The sequence below is a fragment of the Corythoichthys intestinalis genome, chromosome 17 (genome assembly GCF_030265065.1).
Source record: "Corythoichthys intestinalis isolate RoL2023-P3 chromosome 17, ASM3026506v1, whole genome shotgun sequence".
NCBI classification, from domain to species: domain Eukaryota; kingdom Metazoa; phylum Chordata; class Actinopteri; order Syngnathiformes; family Syngnathidae; genus Corythoichthys; species Corythoichthys intestinalis.
The window spans coordinates 2,150,719-2,169,692 of NC_080411.1; the positions used below are offsets into that span (position 1 = coordinate 2,150,719).

Consider the following 18,974-nt stretch of genomic DNA (forward strand, 5'->3'; position numbering starts at 1 on the left):
CAATAACGGAAGCCAAATGTTTTCTGTAACTCTTCACAAGCTTTTCACACACTGTTGCTGGTATTTTGGCCCATTCCTCCATGCAGATCTCCTCTAGAGCAGTGATGTTTTGGGGCTGTCGTTGGGCAACACGGACTTTCAACTCCCTCCACTGATTTTATCTTTGGGGTTGAGATCTGGAGACTGGCTAGGCCACTCCAGGACCTGGAAATACTTCTTCCGAAGCTACTCCTTTGTTGCCCTGGCTGTGTGTTTGGGATCATTGTCATGCTGAAAGACCCAGCTACGTCTCATCTTCAATGCCCTTGCTGATGGAAGGAGATTTTCACTCAAAATCTCTCGATACATGGCCCCATTCATTCTTTCCTTTACACGGATCAGTCGTCCTGGTCCTTTTGCAGAAAAACAGCCCCAAAGTATGATGTTTCCACCCCCATGCTTCACAGTGGGTTTGGTGTTCTTCAGATCCAATTCAGTATTCGTTCTCCTCCAAACACAAGGACCTCTGTTTCTACCAAAAAGTTCTATTTTGATTTCATCTGACCATGACACATTCTCCCAGTCCTCGTCTGGATCATCCAAATGCTCTCTAGCGAACCGCAGACGGGCCTGGACGTGTACTGGCTTCAGCAGGGGGACACGTCTGGCAGTGCAGGGTTTGAGTCCCTGGCGGCGCATTGTGTTACTGATAGTAGCTTTTGTTACTGTGGTCCCAGCTCTCTGTAGGTCATTCACTAGGTCGCCCCGTGTGGTTCTGGGATTTTTGCTCACCGTTCTTGTTATCATTTTGACGCCACGGGCTGAGATCTTGCATGGAGCCCCAGATAGAGGGAGATTATCAGTGGTCTTGTATGTCTTCCATTTTCTAATAATTGCTCCCACAGTTGATTTCTTTACACCAAGCTAAGAGGGAAGAGTTACAGAAAACGTTTGGCGTCCGTTATTGCCAACAAAGAGTACATAACAAAGTATTGAGATGAACTTTTGGTATTGACCAAATACTTATTTTCCACCATGATTCGCAAATCTTTCAAAATCAAAAAATGTGATTTTCTGTTTTTTCTCCCCCACATTCTGTCTCTCATGGTTGAGGTTTACCCATGTTGACAATTACAGGCCTCTAATAATTTCAATTGGGAGAACTTGCACAATTAGTGGTTGACTAAATACTTATTTGCCCCACTGTATGACATACTACAAATACTAAAGTGGGGGTTGAGTAATTTTTGAATACAATTTCCACACATTTTAGGTCCAGTTACATTAAGGCACCAGTCTTATTTATTATGAAATAAGGTTGAAATGCAGCATCGTGACTGCGTTAAAAATTAAGATTCACTTCATCATAAGGCTTCACAGATTATAAAGTATCTGCCCTCTTCATGAATTTTTTTTCTTCATATTTATCACACACAAAGGTTTCAGTTCAACAAACAAATGCTAATATTACACAGCGAAAACCCAAGGAAATGTAGAATGCAAGGGGGCAATCAGTTTGCTGATGACCTGATCATTTGATCCAGTTGTGTTAAAGGTAAAAGACATGGAAAACAAGCTGGATAGGGGCTCTCAAGGACCAGACTTGGGCACCCCACGTCCCAGACATATTTAAAAGTCACTTCAAAATGCGCTAGTCTTCGAGTTTTAATCGATGAATGCCGAAAATGTTTTTGTCTGCGAGAGTTTGACAGGTTTTAGTCCGAAATAAAGGTTTTCCAACAATCTCAAATGAACAAGATACAGTGGTACCCTTACTTACAAAATTAATTGCTTCTGGAAGTATAGTCGTAACTTGAAAATTCTGTAAGAAGAGACGTGTTTTTCCATGTCAATGCCCTAATTGCTTCCAAGCCCTCCAAAATTCAGACATAAAAATGGATCGAAACATGTAACAAATACATGTTACAATTTGGTTATTGCACAATAAACAAAGTCAGAGTTGTGCATAATGCAATGAAAGAATAAAATACACTCATGTAAAGCTGTCGGAACATGATGGGCGAATGACGAAGATGCACACATACAGTTTTGGTCCCTCTTAGCCAATTGGAATGCAGGAAATACTAGGCAATAGCCAATGTCAGAGCAGCGATGTTACGTTCCCGAAACTCTGGGAGTTGCAAGTACCAGCCATACTGTACTTTTGCCTCTATTTGGCAACCCTAATGCTAACGCTATGCTAATGCTACGAGTTAAATTTAATGCTGGATGATTACTTAGCACAAAACAAAATTATATATAATTAGCCTCATACAGTGCTGGCCAAAAGTATTGGCACCATTGCAATTTTGTCAGATAATGCTCAATTTCTTTCAGAAAATGATTGCGATTACAAATGGTTTGGTAGTAATATCTTCATTTATTTGGCTTGCAATGAAAAAACACAAAAGAGAATGTTTTTTTTTAAAAATCTATATCAATTTACACAAAATTCCAAAAATGGCCTGGACAAAAGTATTAGCACCCTCAGCTTAATACCTGGTAGCACAACCTTTAGACCAGGGGTCCCCAAACTTTTTCCTGTGAGGGCCACATAACTTTTCCCTTCTCTGGTCAGTTTTAAACAAAAAAAAGTGTGACGACTGCAGGAGTGCCTAAATGTAAAAATGTATTGTTTTTCAGAAAGCCACAATCAAATAACCCTTGCTGGATTCTTCACAGAACAAAAGTAAATAAAATTACTAAAAATAAAACATAATATAATAATACAATAGAATATAACTAGGGCTGTCAAAATTATCGCGTTAACGGGCGGTAATTAATTTTTAAAATTATTCACGTTAAAATATTTGATGCATTTAACGGACATGCCCCAATCAAACAGATTAAAATGACAGCACAGTGTCATGTCCATTTGTTACTTGTGTTTTTGGGTGTTTTGTCGCACTTTGCTGGCGCTTGGGTGCGACTGATTTTATGGGTTTCAGCACCATCAGCATTGTGTAATTATTGACATCAACAATGGCGAGCTACTAGTTTATTTTTTTGTTTGAAAATTTTACAAATTTTATTAAGAGGGTTTTTAATATAAAATTTCTATAACTTGTACTAACATTTATCTTTTCAGAACTACAATTCTTTCTATCCATGGATAACTAACAGAATGTTAATAATGTTAATGCCATCTTGTTGATTGTTATAATAAACAAATACATTACTTACTGTATGTACCTTATGTTGAACGTATATATCCGTCCTGTGTCTTATCTTTCCATTCCAACAATAATTTACAGAAAAATATGGCATATTTTATAGATGGTTTGAATTGCGATTAATTACGATTATTTTTAAGCTGTGATTAACATGATTAAAAATTGTAATCCTTTGACAGCCCTAAATATAAATATATTATAACACTATTAATCAAATAGATAATAACCAAATAACCCTCTCTGGGGTCTTCACAGAAAAACTCAGAAAATAAATAACACAATTAAAAAAAAAAAAAAATTGTTCTGGGGGCCGGACCTAATGTGGAGGCGGGCCGTATTCGGCCCGCGGGCCGTAGTTTGAGGACCCCTGCTTTGGACAAAATAACTGCGAACAACCAGTTCCAGTATCCATCAATGAGATTATTACAATTTTAGACCATTCTTTTGCCAACTGCTCCAGGTCTCTTAGATTTGAAGGGTGCCATTTTCAGATCTCTCCACGTCTCTATGCGATTCAGGTCTGGACTCATTCCTCTCAAACCATTTTCTAGTGGTTTTTGAAGGGTGTTTTGGGTCATTGTCGTGCTGGAAGACCCATGACCTCTGAGGGAGACCCAGCTTTCTCACACTGGGCCCTACATTATGCTGCAAAATTTGTTGTTAGTCTTCAGACTTCATAATGCCATGAACACGGTCAAGCAGTCCAGTGCCAGAGGCAGCGGCGCAACCCCAAAACATCAGGGAACCTCCGCCATGTTTGACTGTGGGGACTGTGTTCTTTTCTTTGAAGGCCTCATTTTTCCTTTCCCCTGTAAACTCTATGTTGATGCCTTTTCCCAAAAAGCTCTTTTTGGCTTTCTCAGGTAAGTTTTGGCAAACTCCAGCCTGGCTTTTTTATGTCTCTGGGTCAGAAGTGAGGTCTTCCAGGGTATCCTACCATAGAATCCCTTTTCATTCAAACGCTGACGGATAGTACGGGTTGACACTGTCGTACCCTCGGACTGCGGGACAGCTTGAACGTGTTTGGATGTTAGTCGAGGTTCTTTATCCACCATCCACACAATCTTTCGTTTAATTCTCTTGTCAATTTTTCTTTTCCATCCACATCTAGGTAGGTTAGCCAAAATGCCATGGGCTTTACACTTATTGATGACAGTGCGCACGGTAGACACAGGAACATTCAGGTCTTTGGAGATGGACTTGTAGCCTTGAGATTGCTTCCTCGCAATTTTGCTTGTCAAATCCTCAGACAGTTCTTTGGTCTTGTTTCTTTTCTCCATGCTCAATGTGGTACACACAAGTACACAGGAAAGAGGTTGAGGTAACTTTAATCCATTTTAACTGGCTGAAAGTGCGATTTAGTTATTGCCACCACTGTTATGCGCCACAGGTAAGTAACAGGTGCTGTTAATTACACAAATTAGAGAAGCATCGCATGATTTTTCAAAGGGTGCCAATGCTTTTGTCCGGAGTTTTGTCTAAAAGGATAATTTAATTTTTTTTCCGATTCTCGTTTTTTCGTTAAAGCAAAATAAATGAAGATATTACTACCAAAGCATTTGTAGTTGTGATCATTTTTTTGGGAGAAATTGAGCATGATCTGACAAAATTGCAGGGATGCCAATACTTTTTGCCAGCAGTTTAACATGTACAGGTCGTCCCTGTGTTACGACGTATCCGACTTATGCGATTTCGCCTTTATGACGCTTGAGTCTCGTCCGCCATTTTTTTCTCCATTTTTTTGGGTCACATTAACAGTACCTTATTGTACCTCACATGATCTTCTTACTTTACCTTATTAATATGACGTGTTCTTTCCTCACTAAATGTGAAGTTTTTCAGTTTTACAGCATAGCAGTTTTTGCTTTCTACCTCCTACACTTTTGACAATTTGTAAAGCTTTACCACACATATGTACATGTCTGTTCAAAATGACACGCATTTTAACAAGAAAACACATGACACAAAACAATTAGTGTTCAAACGTCCATCTATTCTCATCAATATGTAAATTTAGTAGATTCAATTTGCCTGGCAAAAGACCACTATCTTAAATGCTATGAATGCTAACGTATTTACAATTCTCAGAGCAAATTGCTCTAATTACAAATGCATCAACAAACATATATTAGCTGAAGCAATTTACAGCCTAATGTGGGCCAAACCATAGCGCAGCTTTTATCCATGTCAGATGTGTGTGTAAGGTCCTCTGTCAGTCCACCCAGACCGAATGCTGCCACCAGAGGGCAGTGTTTCCTCTATCATTAAAAAAATACTTTTGGACATTTTGGATTTTTTTTTTTTTTTTTTTTTGAGATTTAAAGGGTTAACTCTGATTTACGCAGAAATTAGGGTTACGTCACCAGTGTAGGAGCGGAACTCATTCGTAACCCGGGGACTACAGTCATTTTTTTTGGTGATAATCCCTGTTTATTTCCTTGGCCAATCACAACACTTTTTAGTAGGGCTGTCAAAATTATCGCGTTAACGGGCGGTAATTAATTTTTTAAATTAATCACGTTAAAATATTTGATGCAATTAACGCACATGCCCCGCTCAAACAGAGTAAAATGTGTAATGTCCGCTTGTTACTTGTTTTTTTGGTGTTTGGCGCCCTCTGCTGGCGCTTGGGTTCAAATGATTTTATGGGTTTCAGCAAAATGAGTAAGCATGGTGTAATTATTGACATCAACAATGGCGAGCTACTCGTTTATTTTTTGATTGAAAATTTTAATAAAACGAAAACATTAAGAGGGGTTTTAATATAAAATTTCTATAACTTGTACTAACATTCATCTTTTAAGAACTACAAGTCTTTCTATCCATGGATCGCTTTAAGCGAATGTTATTAATGTTAATGCCATATTGTTGATTTATTATTATAATGAACAAATACAGTACTTATGTACCGTATGTTGAATGTATTTATCCGTCTTGTGTAGGGCTGCAGCTATCGAATATTTTAGTAGTTGATTAATCGATGCACTAGTTAGTTCGAATAATTGAGTAATCGGATAAGGAACATAAAAAATTAAAATACCTGAGCTGAGCCTCAAACGGTATAATTTTTTTCAAAAAATGAGCATCTATGTACATCAAAAGAACAATTGGCTAACTTACATAGAAAAAGTCAGCTCGCTTAAATGCTATAAAATGCTCGTTTTTTTTTACAATGCTCGAAACAAATGGTTCAGACACATATTCCCACCCAAAAAAATGGCTAAATATACCTATTAACTAAATTATGAATCTATTAAAAAAAAAAAAAAAAAAATAGCTCAAACAAAACTTAGCTTACGTTGCTCTTAACGGGGAGCAGTTGGATTCAGCCATGTGAAAAGAGGCAGACCAGAGGGCCTAATCAGTAAAACTAAATGCAAACACTTTCAAAATAAACCATTACAAAGCCAATTTAATTAAACTAATACTCAAAGCAACAAAATTTCATTCGAATATTTTTTTCCAATTGAATACTTGAGTTAATCGATTGTTGCAGCACTAGTCTTGTGTCTTATCTTTCCATTCCAACAATAATTTACAGAAAAATATGGCATATTTTATAGATGGTTTGAATTGCGATTAATTACGATTCATTAATTTTTAAGCTGTAATTAACTCGATTAAGGATTTTAATCGTTTGACAGCCCTACTTTTTAGAAATCAAAACAATATTAATATAAAATGCCAACTGGTTTACAGACAAATGTTTTTTGTTTTCTAAAACCGGTGTAATCCGACTTAGCCTATGAGGCTAACGATATTCTGTCCGTAAATTGATTTATTTTTTTATTTTAATTTTTTGTGGTTTTTCATCGCGGGCAAAATAAATGAAGATATGACGACCAAAGCATTTGGAATGGCATTCATTTTCTGGAAGAAATTGAGCATTATCTGACAGAATTGCAGAGGTGCCAATACTAGCAGTGTAGGAATGGATTTTTTTTGGGTGTTTTTTGCTTGTGTTGTCATTTGATGAACTGAAACCTTTTTGTGTGATAAATATGCAAATTCGAGAAAGGGGCAAGTAGCGTAATTGCACTGCATCATAAGGCACACAATATTAAATAAATGGGGCGCACACATGAAAGCTCCATAAGTAATGCCGTGCCATCAAACTTTGTAGTCCAGCTCCGCGTCGAGGCGCGCGTACATCTCATAGATGGCATCGATGGTGGGGGTGTAGTTGACCAGGAAGCGACGCACATTTTCGAGGCACTCTTCCTCTTTCACGTCATCTCCTTTCGAAAGCGCTTTGAGGAAGTTGGACCTGTAAGGAGCTGCGTACAGTGCCGTCTGCGAGGCAAAAAAAGGAAAGGGTGGATCCTCTCAGGCTAAACCAAACCACTATTTCAGTATCAAGTTAACAGTTAATAACAGTAAATAAAATACTCAAGTCCCCATTCTGTATCAGCAGCTTTAAACTACATTCAATTAATTCAATGTTGTGAATCAACCGTTCAAGTTGTTAAAATTGCTCCCGTTATTCCATAATTTCATATTTTAAAGATAGATTCAAGTCAAAATTTTGCCGATTTAGGAGTATTTTAAATAAAAAGTAGGGCTGTCAAAATTATCGCGTTAAAGGGCGTTAATTTAATCAATCACGTTAAAATATTTGACGCAATTAACGCACATGCCCCGTTCAAACAGATTAAAATAACAGCAGTGTAATGTCCGCTTCTTACTTGTTTTTTGGTGTTTGGCGCCCTCTGCTGGCACTTGGGTCCAAATGATTTTATGGGTTTAAGCACAATGAGTGAGCATGGTGTAATTATTGACATCAACAATGGCGAGCTACTAGTTTATTTTTTGATTGAAAATTTTACAAATGTTAATAAAACGAAAACATTAAGAGGGGTTTTAATATAAAATTTCTATAACTTGTACTAACATTTATCTTTTAGGAACTACAAGTCTTTCTATCCATGGATCGCTTTAAGAGAATGTTAATAATGTTAATGCTATCCTGTTGATTTATTGTTATAATAAACAAATACAGCACTTATGTACTGTATGTTGAATGTTTATATCTGTCTTGTGTCTTATCTTTCCATTCCAACAATAATTTACAGAAAAATATGGCATATTTTATAGATGGTTTCAATTGCGATTAATTAATTTTTAAGCTGTAATTAACTCGATTAAAGATTTTTATCATTTGACAGCTCTAAAAAAAAGTTAATTAGGTTCGCTACAACAGAGCCTTTAAGAGAAGTCTACTGCTTCAAGATGGCGGCTGTTTACTAACGCGGGCCGAGTCTGTTATTTCGCATCTAGTTCTACACATGATATCTACAGTAGCCGTATGTGGCCGTATGTTTGTAGCAACTAGCAACTGGGCGTTGTTCTTAGCGGCTGTCGGCCGCAGTCAGGTATTATAGATTTTTTTATTTAGCGGCATGAGTTGAACATGATATTTACTCTCGGTCCGTTCCTCATTGCGTCTCGAAGACCGCGCTGACTTTGTTTTAATTCCGCTTTACCTGGTATAATTTAATAATCGGAATTTGGACGTTTGTGAATCGTTCTTCCACGGCCGAATCGCGAACAATCTAAGAATCGGAAATTTCGCACGCCTCTAATTAGGGTTGGGTGAATTTTGATGTACAAGTTACCTATTTGAGTTTGCAATGGGATGGGGGGGGGGCATGGGTCAGGAGGGGCAGTTGGCTTAAAAACTGTTACAAAACTCATATAAGTGAGACAATGTGGTGATGCCTGACTCAGATTGCAACTAACCACTTTATTGTTCACTAATTTAGGAAAGATAGCGCTTTATCCCAGTTTTGTGTGGGTTTTCTACAAGTACTCACATTGAAAATCTTCTGCACAAACCACCCGTGGTATCTTTTGAGTGCCTGCTCATAAGCTTTGGTGATGTTGACACGAATGAGGTTGGGCTGGTTTGGATCTTGTTCACCATCTGCCAAACTCTGCAGCAAGACTTGGATGAAACGAAGACCCCTGCAGGAAGAAAACAAAGATATCAAACTATATTATTTCATTAAAGACATTTTGTTCTTTTCCCTCTTACCTCATGTACAGTGGTATGAAAAGTAGCTAAACCTTTTGGAATTTTCTCACATTTCTGCATAAAATCACCATCAAATGTTATCTAATCTTTGTCAAAATCACACAGATGAAAAAAAAAGTGTCTGCTTTAACTAAAACCACCAAAATATTTATAGGGTTTTCATATTTTAATGAGGATAGTATTGAAACAATGACAGATCGTCAGGTCGCTTCCTGTTGATTTGGGGACATTTGGGGGACACATCCTGGTCATATCAGGTAATTTGGGGACATTTGGGGGAGACGTCCAGGTCATATTAGATCATTGGGGACATTTGGGGGGGGGTACCTAGTCATATAGGTCATTTAGGGGACACGTACTGGTCATATCAGGTCATCTTGGGACATTTGGGGGCGTTTCCTAGTCATATCAGGTCATATGGGGACATGGGGGGGGGGTGTCCTGGTCATATCAGGTCATTTGGGGACATTTGCGGGGCGTGTCTTGGTTATAACAGGTCATTTGGGGACATTTGGGGGGGCGTGTCTTGGTCATATCAGCTCATTTGGGGACATTTGGGGGCGTTTCCTAGTCATATCAGGTCATTTGGGGACATTTGCGGGGCGTGTCTTGGTCAAAACAGGTCATTGGGGGGGGGGGGGGTCCTGGTTATATCAGCTCATTTGGGGGCGTTTCCTAGTCATATAAGGTCATTTGGGGAGATTGGGGTGGGTGGGTGTGGGGGTTGTCCAGGTCATATCAGGTCATTTAGAGACATTTTGGAGGCGTGCCCTGTCATTTCAGGTCATTTGGGGACATTTGTGGGGCGTGTCTTGGTCGTAACAGGTCATTTGGGGAGCGTGTCCTGGTTATATAAGGTCATTTAGGGACATTTGGGGGCGTGTCGTGTCATAGCAGGTCATTTGGGGACATTTCGGGGGCATGTCCTGGTTATATCAGGTCATTTAGGGACATTTGGGGGGCGTGTCCTGTCATAGCAGGTCATTTGGGGACATTTGGGGGGCGTGTCCTGGTCATATCAGGTCATTTGGGGACATTTGAAGGGCGTGTCCTGGTCTTATCAGCTCATTTGGGGGGCGTGTCCTGGTCATAGCAGGTCATTTAGGGACGTGTTGGGGGGCGTGTCCTAGTCCTATCAGGTCATTTGGGGGGGGGGTGTCCTTGTCTTATCAGGTTATTTGGGGAAATTTGGGGGGGGTGTCCTGGCCCTATCAGGTCAGATGTAAATAACAATCAAAATTTATGTTCTGTGCTAATTATTTCTTCAGATAGTGTTCTAGTTGTTTCATTAATTGCTAGTTATGGTATTTGGTAACAATTTATTTGACAGTGGCGCACTGTACGGTACTTTAATAAAGAATTTAAGAGTTCCAAAATGTTTTTGTGAATTAATACAAATATTTAATTGAAAGATTAGTGCAAAAAAATTAATTCATTAAAAAGTTTGCATACTAATGTGGAGAAAAAATATCGTTTGGGAAAGCCCTAGTTAAGAGTAAATAATATTTAGCTTTTTTAAGACTTATTTCTGGTTCCACTGCTAAAAAACAATAATAAATCCTATAGGAAACACAGTACACATGCACCCACACACACTAAACAATTTTCATTAGTACGCCACCTCACCTCTTAAGCCACATGAGGGCCAGCGTGGCTCCCACTTTGGGCCACTCATCCGCCAGGTCTCGCCGCTCGGCCTCTAGGATGTGCTGCAGGGTGACGTACCTTTGTGGGTCCTTCACATAGACTTCTTTAATTTTCTGTACGCATGCATTCACACCCACACACATGCACACACCCTAATTAATTCACTACCACTGATAGCAATAGGTTAGGTCTAAGCCTCCCAATTAAAATGCACTGGAGATTCACAACATGTACAGTGGGGCATTTAGTGGGGGGTATTTAGTCAGCCACTAATTGTGCAAGTTCTCCCACTTGAAAATATTAGAGAGGCCTGTAATTGTCAACATGGGTAAACCTCAACCATGTGCAAATCATGGTGAAAAATAAGCATTTGGTCAATACCAAATCTCAATACTTTGTTATGTACCCTTTGTTGGCAATAACGGAGGCCAAACGTTTTCTCTAACTCTTCACAAGCTTTTCACACACTGTTGCTGGTATTCTGGCCCATTCCTCCGTGCAGATCTCCTCTAGAGCAGTGATGTTTCAACTCCCTCCACAGATTTTCAATGGGGTTGAGATCTGGAGACTGGCTAGGCCACTCCAGGACCTTGAAATGCTTCTTACGAAGCTACTCCTTTGTTGCCCTGGCTGTGTGTTTGGAATCATTGTCATGCTGAAAGACCCAGCGACGTCTCATCTTCAATGCCCTTGCTGATGGAAGGAGATTTTCACTTAAAATCTCTCGATACATGGCCCCATTCATTCTTTCCTTTACACAGATCAGTCGTCCTGGTCCCTTTGCAGAAAAACAGCTCCAAGCGTGATGTTTCCACCCCCATGCTTCTCAGTGGGTATGGTGTTCTTCGGATGCAATTCAGTATTCTTTCTCCTCCAAACACGAGAACCTGTGTTTCTATCAAAAAGTTCTATTTTGGTTTCATCTGACCATAACATATTCTCCCAGTCCTCTTCTGGATTATCCAAATGCTCCCTAGCGAACCGCAGACCGGCCTGGATGTGTACTGGCTTCAGCAGGGGGACACGTCTGGCAGTGCAGGATTTGAGTCCATGGCGGCGCATTGTGTTACTGATAGTAGCCTTTGTTACTGTGGTCCCAGCTCTCTGTAGGTCATTCACCAGGTCCCCCCGTGTGGTTCTGGGATTTTTGCTCACCGTTCTTGTTATCATTTTTACACCAAGGGGTGAGATCTTGGATGGAGCCCCAGATCAAGGGAGATTATCAGTGGTCTTTTATGTCTTCCATTTTCTAATAATTGCTCCCACAGTTGATTTTTTTACACCAAGCGTTTTACCTATTGCAGATTCAGTCTTCCCAGCCTGGTGCAGGTCTACAATTTTGTCTCTGGTGTCCTTCGACAGCTCTTTGGTCTTGGCCATAGTGGAGTTTGGAGTGTGACTGACTGAGCTTGTGGACAGGTGTCTTTTACCCCGATAATGAGTTAAAACAGGTGACATTAATACAGGACGTTAGACCTCGTTAGAAGAAGTTAGACCTCTTTGACAGCCAGAAATCTTGCTTGTTTGTAGGTGACCAAATACTTATTTTCCACACTAATTTGGAAATAAATTCTTTAAAAATCAAACAATGTGATTTTCTGTTTTTTTTTTCTCCACATTCTTTCTCTCATGGTTGAAGTTTACCCATGTTGACAATTACAGACCTCGCTAATCTTTTCAAGTAGGAGAACTAGCACAATTGGTGGTTGACTAAATACTTCTTTGCCCCACTGTAAATGCCTGAATTATTAACTAATTCGCTGGCAGTGATGGCAAAAGAGGTCCAGTGCATTTTAAAACACACTTTCTCAACCAACCTCGCACGAAATCACACACACTGACCGTGATGTTGCCATTAATGTCTGACTTGATGAGTGAGAACACTTTGGAGCCTAAACAATCTGAAAGACAGGTGGAATTTTATTAGAATTCAAATAGCTGGCAAATGTGGTTGAATTAAAAAAAAAAAAAAAGATTCAAATTCGATTTTGCTGCTTCGAGTATTCGTTTAATGATAAGGCAACGCACAAAGAATGAGGAAGTGACACGTCAATAGTAATGATGTCTATGTTTGAACATTATGAAAATAATTCACTCAATAATGATAGGGTCAATTTTATCCTTACAACATATGGGAAGACAATCTAAATGACCTGTATTATTGAACTTATTATATAATGCATATAAGGTTGCTTAAAGGTTGGTGGGGACAATTTCAGCATCCTGAAAAGTTGCTAGTGTTATGTCCCTACTATCCCTATGCAAACCTACGCCCTTGGTCCTAAGGCGGGGACCGCAAATAACTGTCCACTAGCAAGCCCCACCCCCACTCCACACGCACACATACCTGTCAGACGGTCCACCCAAGGGGGGCAATTTATACTCATTGCACCTGGGCCCTGTTCACATTTTTTCCGCCCCTGAATAAACTGTAAATTACGCACGTCTCAGCTTCTTGAGCAGTAAAACTGACGTCAGTAGTGTGTATGAGAGATGGCGCGAGAGAGACAAAAGTAAACTTGTGTGCGCGAGACAGTTCATCTTGAATTTTGTCCCTGAAAGCAACTTAACACCAGTTGCTGCTTGGTGACCCTGAACCAGATAACACTGTGTTGGGTTTGCATTTGGTTAAGTGAGGGGATCAACTATGTCATCGTATCTAAAAACATCTCGAAAGAAAGAGGTAAAGTGTGTTCATTTGTAGTGACTTACCGAAGAAGGACGGTAGGTGCGACACGGTATCCAGGAAGAGTTTGGTGTTGACAGAGTTGTCCGGCGGCAGCTCCCCGAATGGGTGGACAAGGAGTAAAGACATGTTTGTCACCCTCCTTCCTACAGCTGATGCTGTGCGGAGTACTTATACTCTTCGTGCTGTTCTCTGCATAGGAACGAATGAAAGCGTTTTCACGCTATCCGCAGCCCAGGACCAGCTGTAAAGCGCAACAGGACGGCAAGAGGAAGACGTAGGTGACGTCGGCGCGACCAGGAAGTGAAGAAGAGCGGGGACTCCGGAAAGACCTATTCACTGTAGTCCCAAGCACGAATGCGTTTATTTTTCCATTGTTGCACAATAAAACCGTGACTTTAAAAAAAAAAAAAAAGGATCGGGGAGATTATAATAAATCGTAGAAAGAGCTTTACGAGTTTCGGCGAAAACGCGAATAGTTTTTTATGGGGTTGTTGTTCGTGAACTGCAGTTCCACTCGCACACATATCAAGTTACTGTAACAGACAAATGTGTCTCATGTTGATGACGTATGCACGCGCGGAAGACGAGGGAAAAGAGAGGGAGAAAGTGGTTGTTGTTGAGAGTTGTTGGTTCCGCCAATTACGTTATACTTACATAATATTATATTATCTACATTATCATTTCGTTTAGCACTTACAAGTATGTGAGCCACTTTTCGAGTGGCCCAAACTCCGGGAAAGCACATTTAATATGGGGTCAGATTAGACCCCATACATTTATCAAGGTTTTCTTTGCCGTGTGTGTGTGTATCCGTCCGCCAAAACACCGTAGTATCACTACGCCAGTACCTAGTCGCTTTGAGTTTGCCGCTATGAAATAGAACAAGGCTACATTCAGAACTAAGTGTACTTTCCAGCAGTGGCGCCACCAGGGGGTGGCCACGGCCACCCCTATAAATTGGTTAGCCACCCCACTTGCCAGTATATAGTTAGATTGTTGTAGCATCATTTATGCATTTCATCCCAAATGAATGCATGTATTTTGTTTTGTTAAATATAGGGCTGTCAAATTTATCACATTAATGGGCGGTAATCGCATTGCCGCAAACAGCCTACAATGGCGTTGTTTTACTTCTATACAGAGATAAGAGGCAGTGTCAAGTGAGTGGAGTAGATAAAAGCGTTCATTGGGGCCATGCTTTTAATTGGCAAAAGCTTTGTCATCCCTCCCTCAGCAACTATAAATTTTGTGGGAAGCGACGTGCGGAAGAATGACAGGAGTCGATCTTTTTCTTAACACCCTGTTGTGTACCCAACGCAGAGAAGACATAGCATTTGCAGCCACCACACACAGTCATGGTTGCACCACTTCCCATCATGCATTTGGGCAGAACAGTTAAGTTGCTACTGTTCTGACAATTTTCAATATACGCTGGTTAAGGAATGTTTCAACGCACACTCATCATGTGTCGAAGTCAGGCAGCAGGATCAGACAAAACACCGTGGCCGATGGTAATCCAAGGTGTCAAATTGTCAATGAGTAGTCAAGCTAATCGTGGTCATTCAGTCCAAAGTCATGTCGTGTGGTCAAATAACAAACAAAAAAAAAGGCAAACTTTGTGTCTTCAAACTTTCAAACAAACAAAACAATATACTCGCAACTCTGCGGTCATCTATAACATACACGTGCGTTTGCATGCGGATGAAAACTATATCCGCCAGCGTTCCCCTCCTGTGCGGAGTAAGTCATTGATTTATACGCACATAGTGGTGACGTCATTGCCCATATTGGCGGCACTGCCACATTACGTCACTCAACACAAAAAACTGCTCCAACAGCTACTGTATCATTTCCTGAAAGCTCAACAAATACACTAGATGGCAATATTTAGTCACAGTATACAAACTCACATTTATCCTTTAAGAATTACAAGTCTTTCTATCCGTGGATCCCTTTCACAGAAAGAATGTTAATAATGTTAATGCCATCTTGTGGATTTATTGTTATAATAAACAAATACAGTACTTATGTACAGTATGTTGAATGTATATATCCGTCTTGTCTTATCTTTCCATTCCAACAATAATTTACAGAAAAATATGGCATATTTTAAAGATGGTTTGAATTTTGAAGTTTGAACGAGTCAGAAAAGCCACAACCGGCGATGAGGGCAGCTGCAGAGATCATGCTAACGGGCAGGACTGGTTGTAGCTAGCCAGGTTCATGGACAGTCAGCCAAGCCCGGGCAGGAGGCTGCTACCGTGGCAGCATCTGGTCAGGTTCAGCGCCACCCAGAGTGGGGGCCAGCTACAGCGCCAGCAGTCAGCCAGGTGGACCACCAACAGGCCAGTAACTTGATGGGAAATTCGCCAGAGAAGACGGGGGTTTGAAACTCACAAAAGAATGGGTTTGTGTTATTTATTGTAATCTCAGATTTATTTATTTTTTATGTTTTACAAGTTAGACCTGTTGAGAAACTAATTGCTGACTGTGTACTATAAGTCCCAACTGTGGTTATGTGGAAAATTGCCCATGCTGTGCAGAGTATACCCTAAATAATTGCACATTGTTGTCATAACATCTACTGTATATCATGGATTTTATCTGAAATTGAGGCTTGTAAATCCCACAGCACGGCAAGTGGGCATTTGTGTGTTGTTTTCACCACCATTTTCTGCTTAAGTTCTGGGACCTGTGCCCGTCTCGTCATCCCTGTGCTGTCATACAGTGGGGCAAATAAGTATTTAGTCAACCACTAATTGTGCAAGTTCTCCCACTTGGAAATATTAGAGAGGCCTGTAATTGTCAACATGGGTAAAACTCAACCATGAGAGACAGAATGTGGAAGAAAAAAAAAAAAAAAAAACAGAAAATCAGATTGTTTGATTTTTAAAGAATTTACAGTATTTGCAAATTATGGTGGAAAAAAAGTATTTGGTCATTACCAAAAGTTCATCTCAATACTTTGTCATGTACCCTTTGTTGGCAATAATGGAGGCCAAACGTTTTCTGTAACTCTTCACAAGCTTTTCACACACTGTTGATGGTATTTTGGCCCATTCCTCTATGCAGCTCTTCTCTAAAGTGATGTTTTGGGGCTGTCGTTGGGCAAGATGGACTTTCAACCCCCTCCTCACCCCGTGGCATCAAAATGATAACAAGAATGGTGAGCAAAAATCCTAGAACCACACGGGGGGACCTAGTAAATGACCTACAGAGAGCTTGACCCACAGTAACAAAGGCTACTATCAGTAACACAATGCGCCGCCAGGGACTCAAATCCTGCACTGCCAGACATGTCCCCCAACTGAAGACAGTACACGTCCAGGACCGTCCGCGGTTCGCTAGAGAGCATTTGGATGCTCCAGAAGAGGACTGGGAGAATGTGTTATGGTCAGATGAAACCAAAATAGAACTTTTTGGTAGAAACACAGGTTCTCGTGTTTGGAGGAAAAAGAATACTGAATTGTACCATACCCACTGTGAAGCATGGGGGTGGAAACATCATGCTTTGGGGCTATTTTTCTGCAAAGGGACCAGGACGACTGATCTGTGTAAAGGAAAGAATGAATGCGGCCAGGTATCAAGAGTTTTTGAGTGAAAATCTCCTTCCATCAGCAAGGGCATTGAAGATGAGACGTGGCTGGGTCTTTCAGCATGACAATGATCCCAAACAAACAGCCAGGGCAACAAAGGAGTGGCTTCGTAAGAAGCATTTTTAAGGTCCTGGAGTGGCATAGCCAGTCTCCAGATCTCAACCCCATAGAAAATCTGTGGAGGGAGTTGAAAGTCTGTGTTGCCCAACGACAGCCCCAAAACATGACTGCTCTAGAGGAGATCTGCATGGAGCAATGGGCCAAAATACCAACAAAAGTGTGTTAAAAGCTTGTGGAGAGTTACAGAAAACCTTTGGCCTTTGCTATTGCCAACAAAGGGTACATAACAAAGTATTGACATGAACTTTTGGTATTGACCAAATACTTATTTTCCACCATGATTTGCAATGAAATTATTTAAAAATCAAACAATGTCATTTTCTGAGTTTTTTTCCACATTCTGTCTCTCATGGTTGAGGTTTACCCATGTTGACAATCTCTAATATTTTCAAGTGGGAGAACTTGCACAATTAGTGCTTGACTAAATACTTCTTTGCCCCACTGTATGTACTTTACGTTCTGGCACCTTATGATTTACAAATTAAGCGCTGGTTATATGATTATTGATTTAAACTAATATTCTGGCAACTTCATAGGGAATATGTCAGCTAATATGGCCGCATTTTTTTCTTTTTAGATAAAACAACACCAAATAATTTTGGGGGTTTAAGAATATTTTAGGGTGGCTTCAGCCTAATGACGCCACTGTATGTGACAAGACAGCCCATAACAAACCTCAAAACGCATACATTCATGATTCATACATTGCGAAAACACCCAAGTAGACAAGTGACAATCCCAACCCCCAAGCAGCCAGCAAATCGGTTGTCAGGTGGGGGGGCTACTGTGTCTTTAAAGGGGTGTTGGTCGATAGAGAGGTAGCACATAGGTTTAATTCAGTCGCAAAGGAAGCTAGCATTGTTGACCTCTGGGAAACCGGCGTCCGTCCGTGCAACCGGCAGCCATGGGAGGTAAACGCTATTACTGTATCCTTCTTATTATCGAGATAATCATGTTTTAAACACACATGCACGCTCCTGTATTGACTGTGTGTGTCTGTGTTTCGTGGCAGAAGAGGAGACTCGTCAGAAATTGCTTCGCAGTGTAAAGAAAGAGGTGCGTTTTGGGGCTTTTTTTATTTTTGATGTACTGTATTTGCTGAAAAACAGTTCAGCCGTGATGGTGACGATCTCGGTGATGACGACGGAGCTGATGGTGCACGTATCATATCCATTAAATGAATTGCTTTTTTTTGTCCTTCTGTGTTTTGCATTGAAACGAGAAAAGATTGCACTCTTGAAGCAGTCAATGTTGTTCTCCCGCATAGAGACGAATAGAAAACACGGTTGTTGTTTTTTCCCCATGTGAGAGAACACCCTCCTTCCCCCTCACCTGTGACTCATTGCATCGCAAACATAGCACACACGTGAAAGGGCTGCTTTAAAGTCCCAATATCTGTTTTTTTTCACACTAGTTAATCGATTGGATCTTGTTAAAATGTCTTTAAAAAGCTCCATAGATCCAAAACTATTGAAATTGTATCTTTAATCGGGGTGCACGATATACATTTTTTGAAACCGATACCGATAACTTCCTGCTCCTCAAAGCCGATACAGATACGCTAACCGATATTATACATATACTGTATATAATTTTTAAATGTATATTCACATGGGTTTTTGAACACCTGTAGGCCAAAAATACTACTGGTGGATTCAGCATAGACTTGCCTTTGACATAACGAGAATTTTCATAATGACATGAACATTATTATAATGAAAAAAACAAAGAACAGT

The 18,974-nt window shown here is 40.3% G+C and overlaps 2 protein-coding genes across 5 annotated transcripts in view; one reads left to right on the plus strand and one right to left on the minus strand.

Annotated features, from left to right (window-relative positions):
• Positions 1–1,183: 1,183 nt before the first annotated feature.
• Positions 1,184–14,333, minus strand: LOC130905976 (glycolipid transfer protein-like). Of its 2 annotated transcripts, XM_057819808.1 has the most exons (6): positions 14,220–14,333; positions 13,546–13,711; positions 12,676–12,734; positions 10,813–10,946; positions 8,966–9,116; positions 1,184–7,445 (listed from the first exon to the last, which is right to left on the minus strand). In XM_057819808.1, exons 2-6 carry the CDS (start codon positions 13,646–13,648, stop codon positions 7,263–7,265), a joined length of 630 nt encoding a protein of 209 aa, XP_057675791.1. In that variant the 5' UTR covers positions 13,649–13,711; positions 14,220–14,333; the 3' UTR covers positions 1,184–7,262. The 2 variants fall into 2 exon arrangements, with proteins under 2 accessions (XP_057675791.1, XP_057675790.1); XM_057819807.1 differs by lacking the exon at positions 14,220–14,333 and having other exon boundaries at positions 1,185–7,445; positions 13,546–14,050.
• A 3,649-nt stretch (positions 14,334–17,982) lies between these two features.
• LOC130905291 (small G protein signaling modulator 1-like) overlaps positions 17,983–18,974 on the plus strand; it is a 37,728-nt gene continuing 36,736 nt past the window's right edge. The window contains exons 1-2 of one of the 3 annotated variants that reach the window (XM_057818523.1): positions 17,983–18,149; positions 18,251–18,294. In XM_057818523.1, the coding sequence (XP_057674506.1) occupies positions 18,143–18,149; positions 18,251–18,294 (51 nt within the window). In that variant the 5' untranslated portion in view covers positions 17,983–18,142. The remainder of the gene's footprint in view (positions 18,150–18,250; positions 18,295–18,974) is intronic. The other 2 variants (XM_057818524.1, XM_057818525.1) reach the window with 2 other exon arrangements.

Coding starts and splice junctions, on each gene's coding strand:
- LOC130905976 (XM_057819808.1), bottom strand. CDS start 13,648: ATGTCTTTACTCCTTGTCCACCCATTCGGGGAGCTGCCGCCGGACAAC. Junction 12,735..13,545: donor GCACCTACCGTCCTTCTTCG/GTAAGTCACTAC, acceptor CCTGTCTTTCAG/ATTGTTTAGGCTCCAAAGTG. Junction 7,446..8,965: donor TTGTGCAGAAGATTTTCAAT/GTGAGTACTTGT, acceptor TTTGCCTCGCAG/ACGGCACTGTACGCAGCTCC.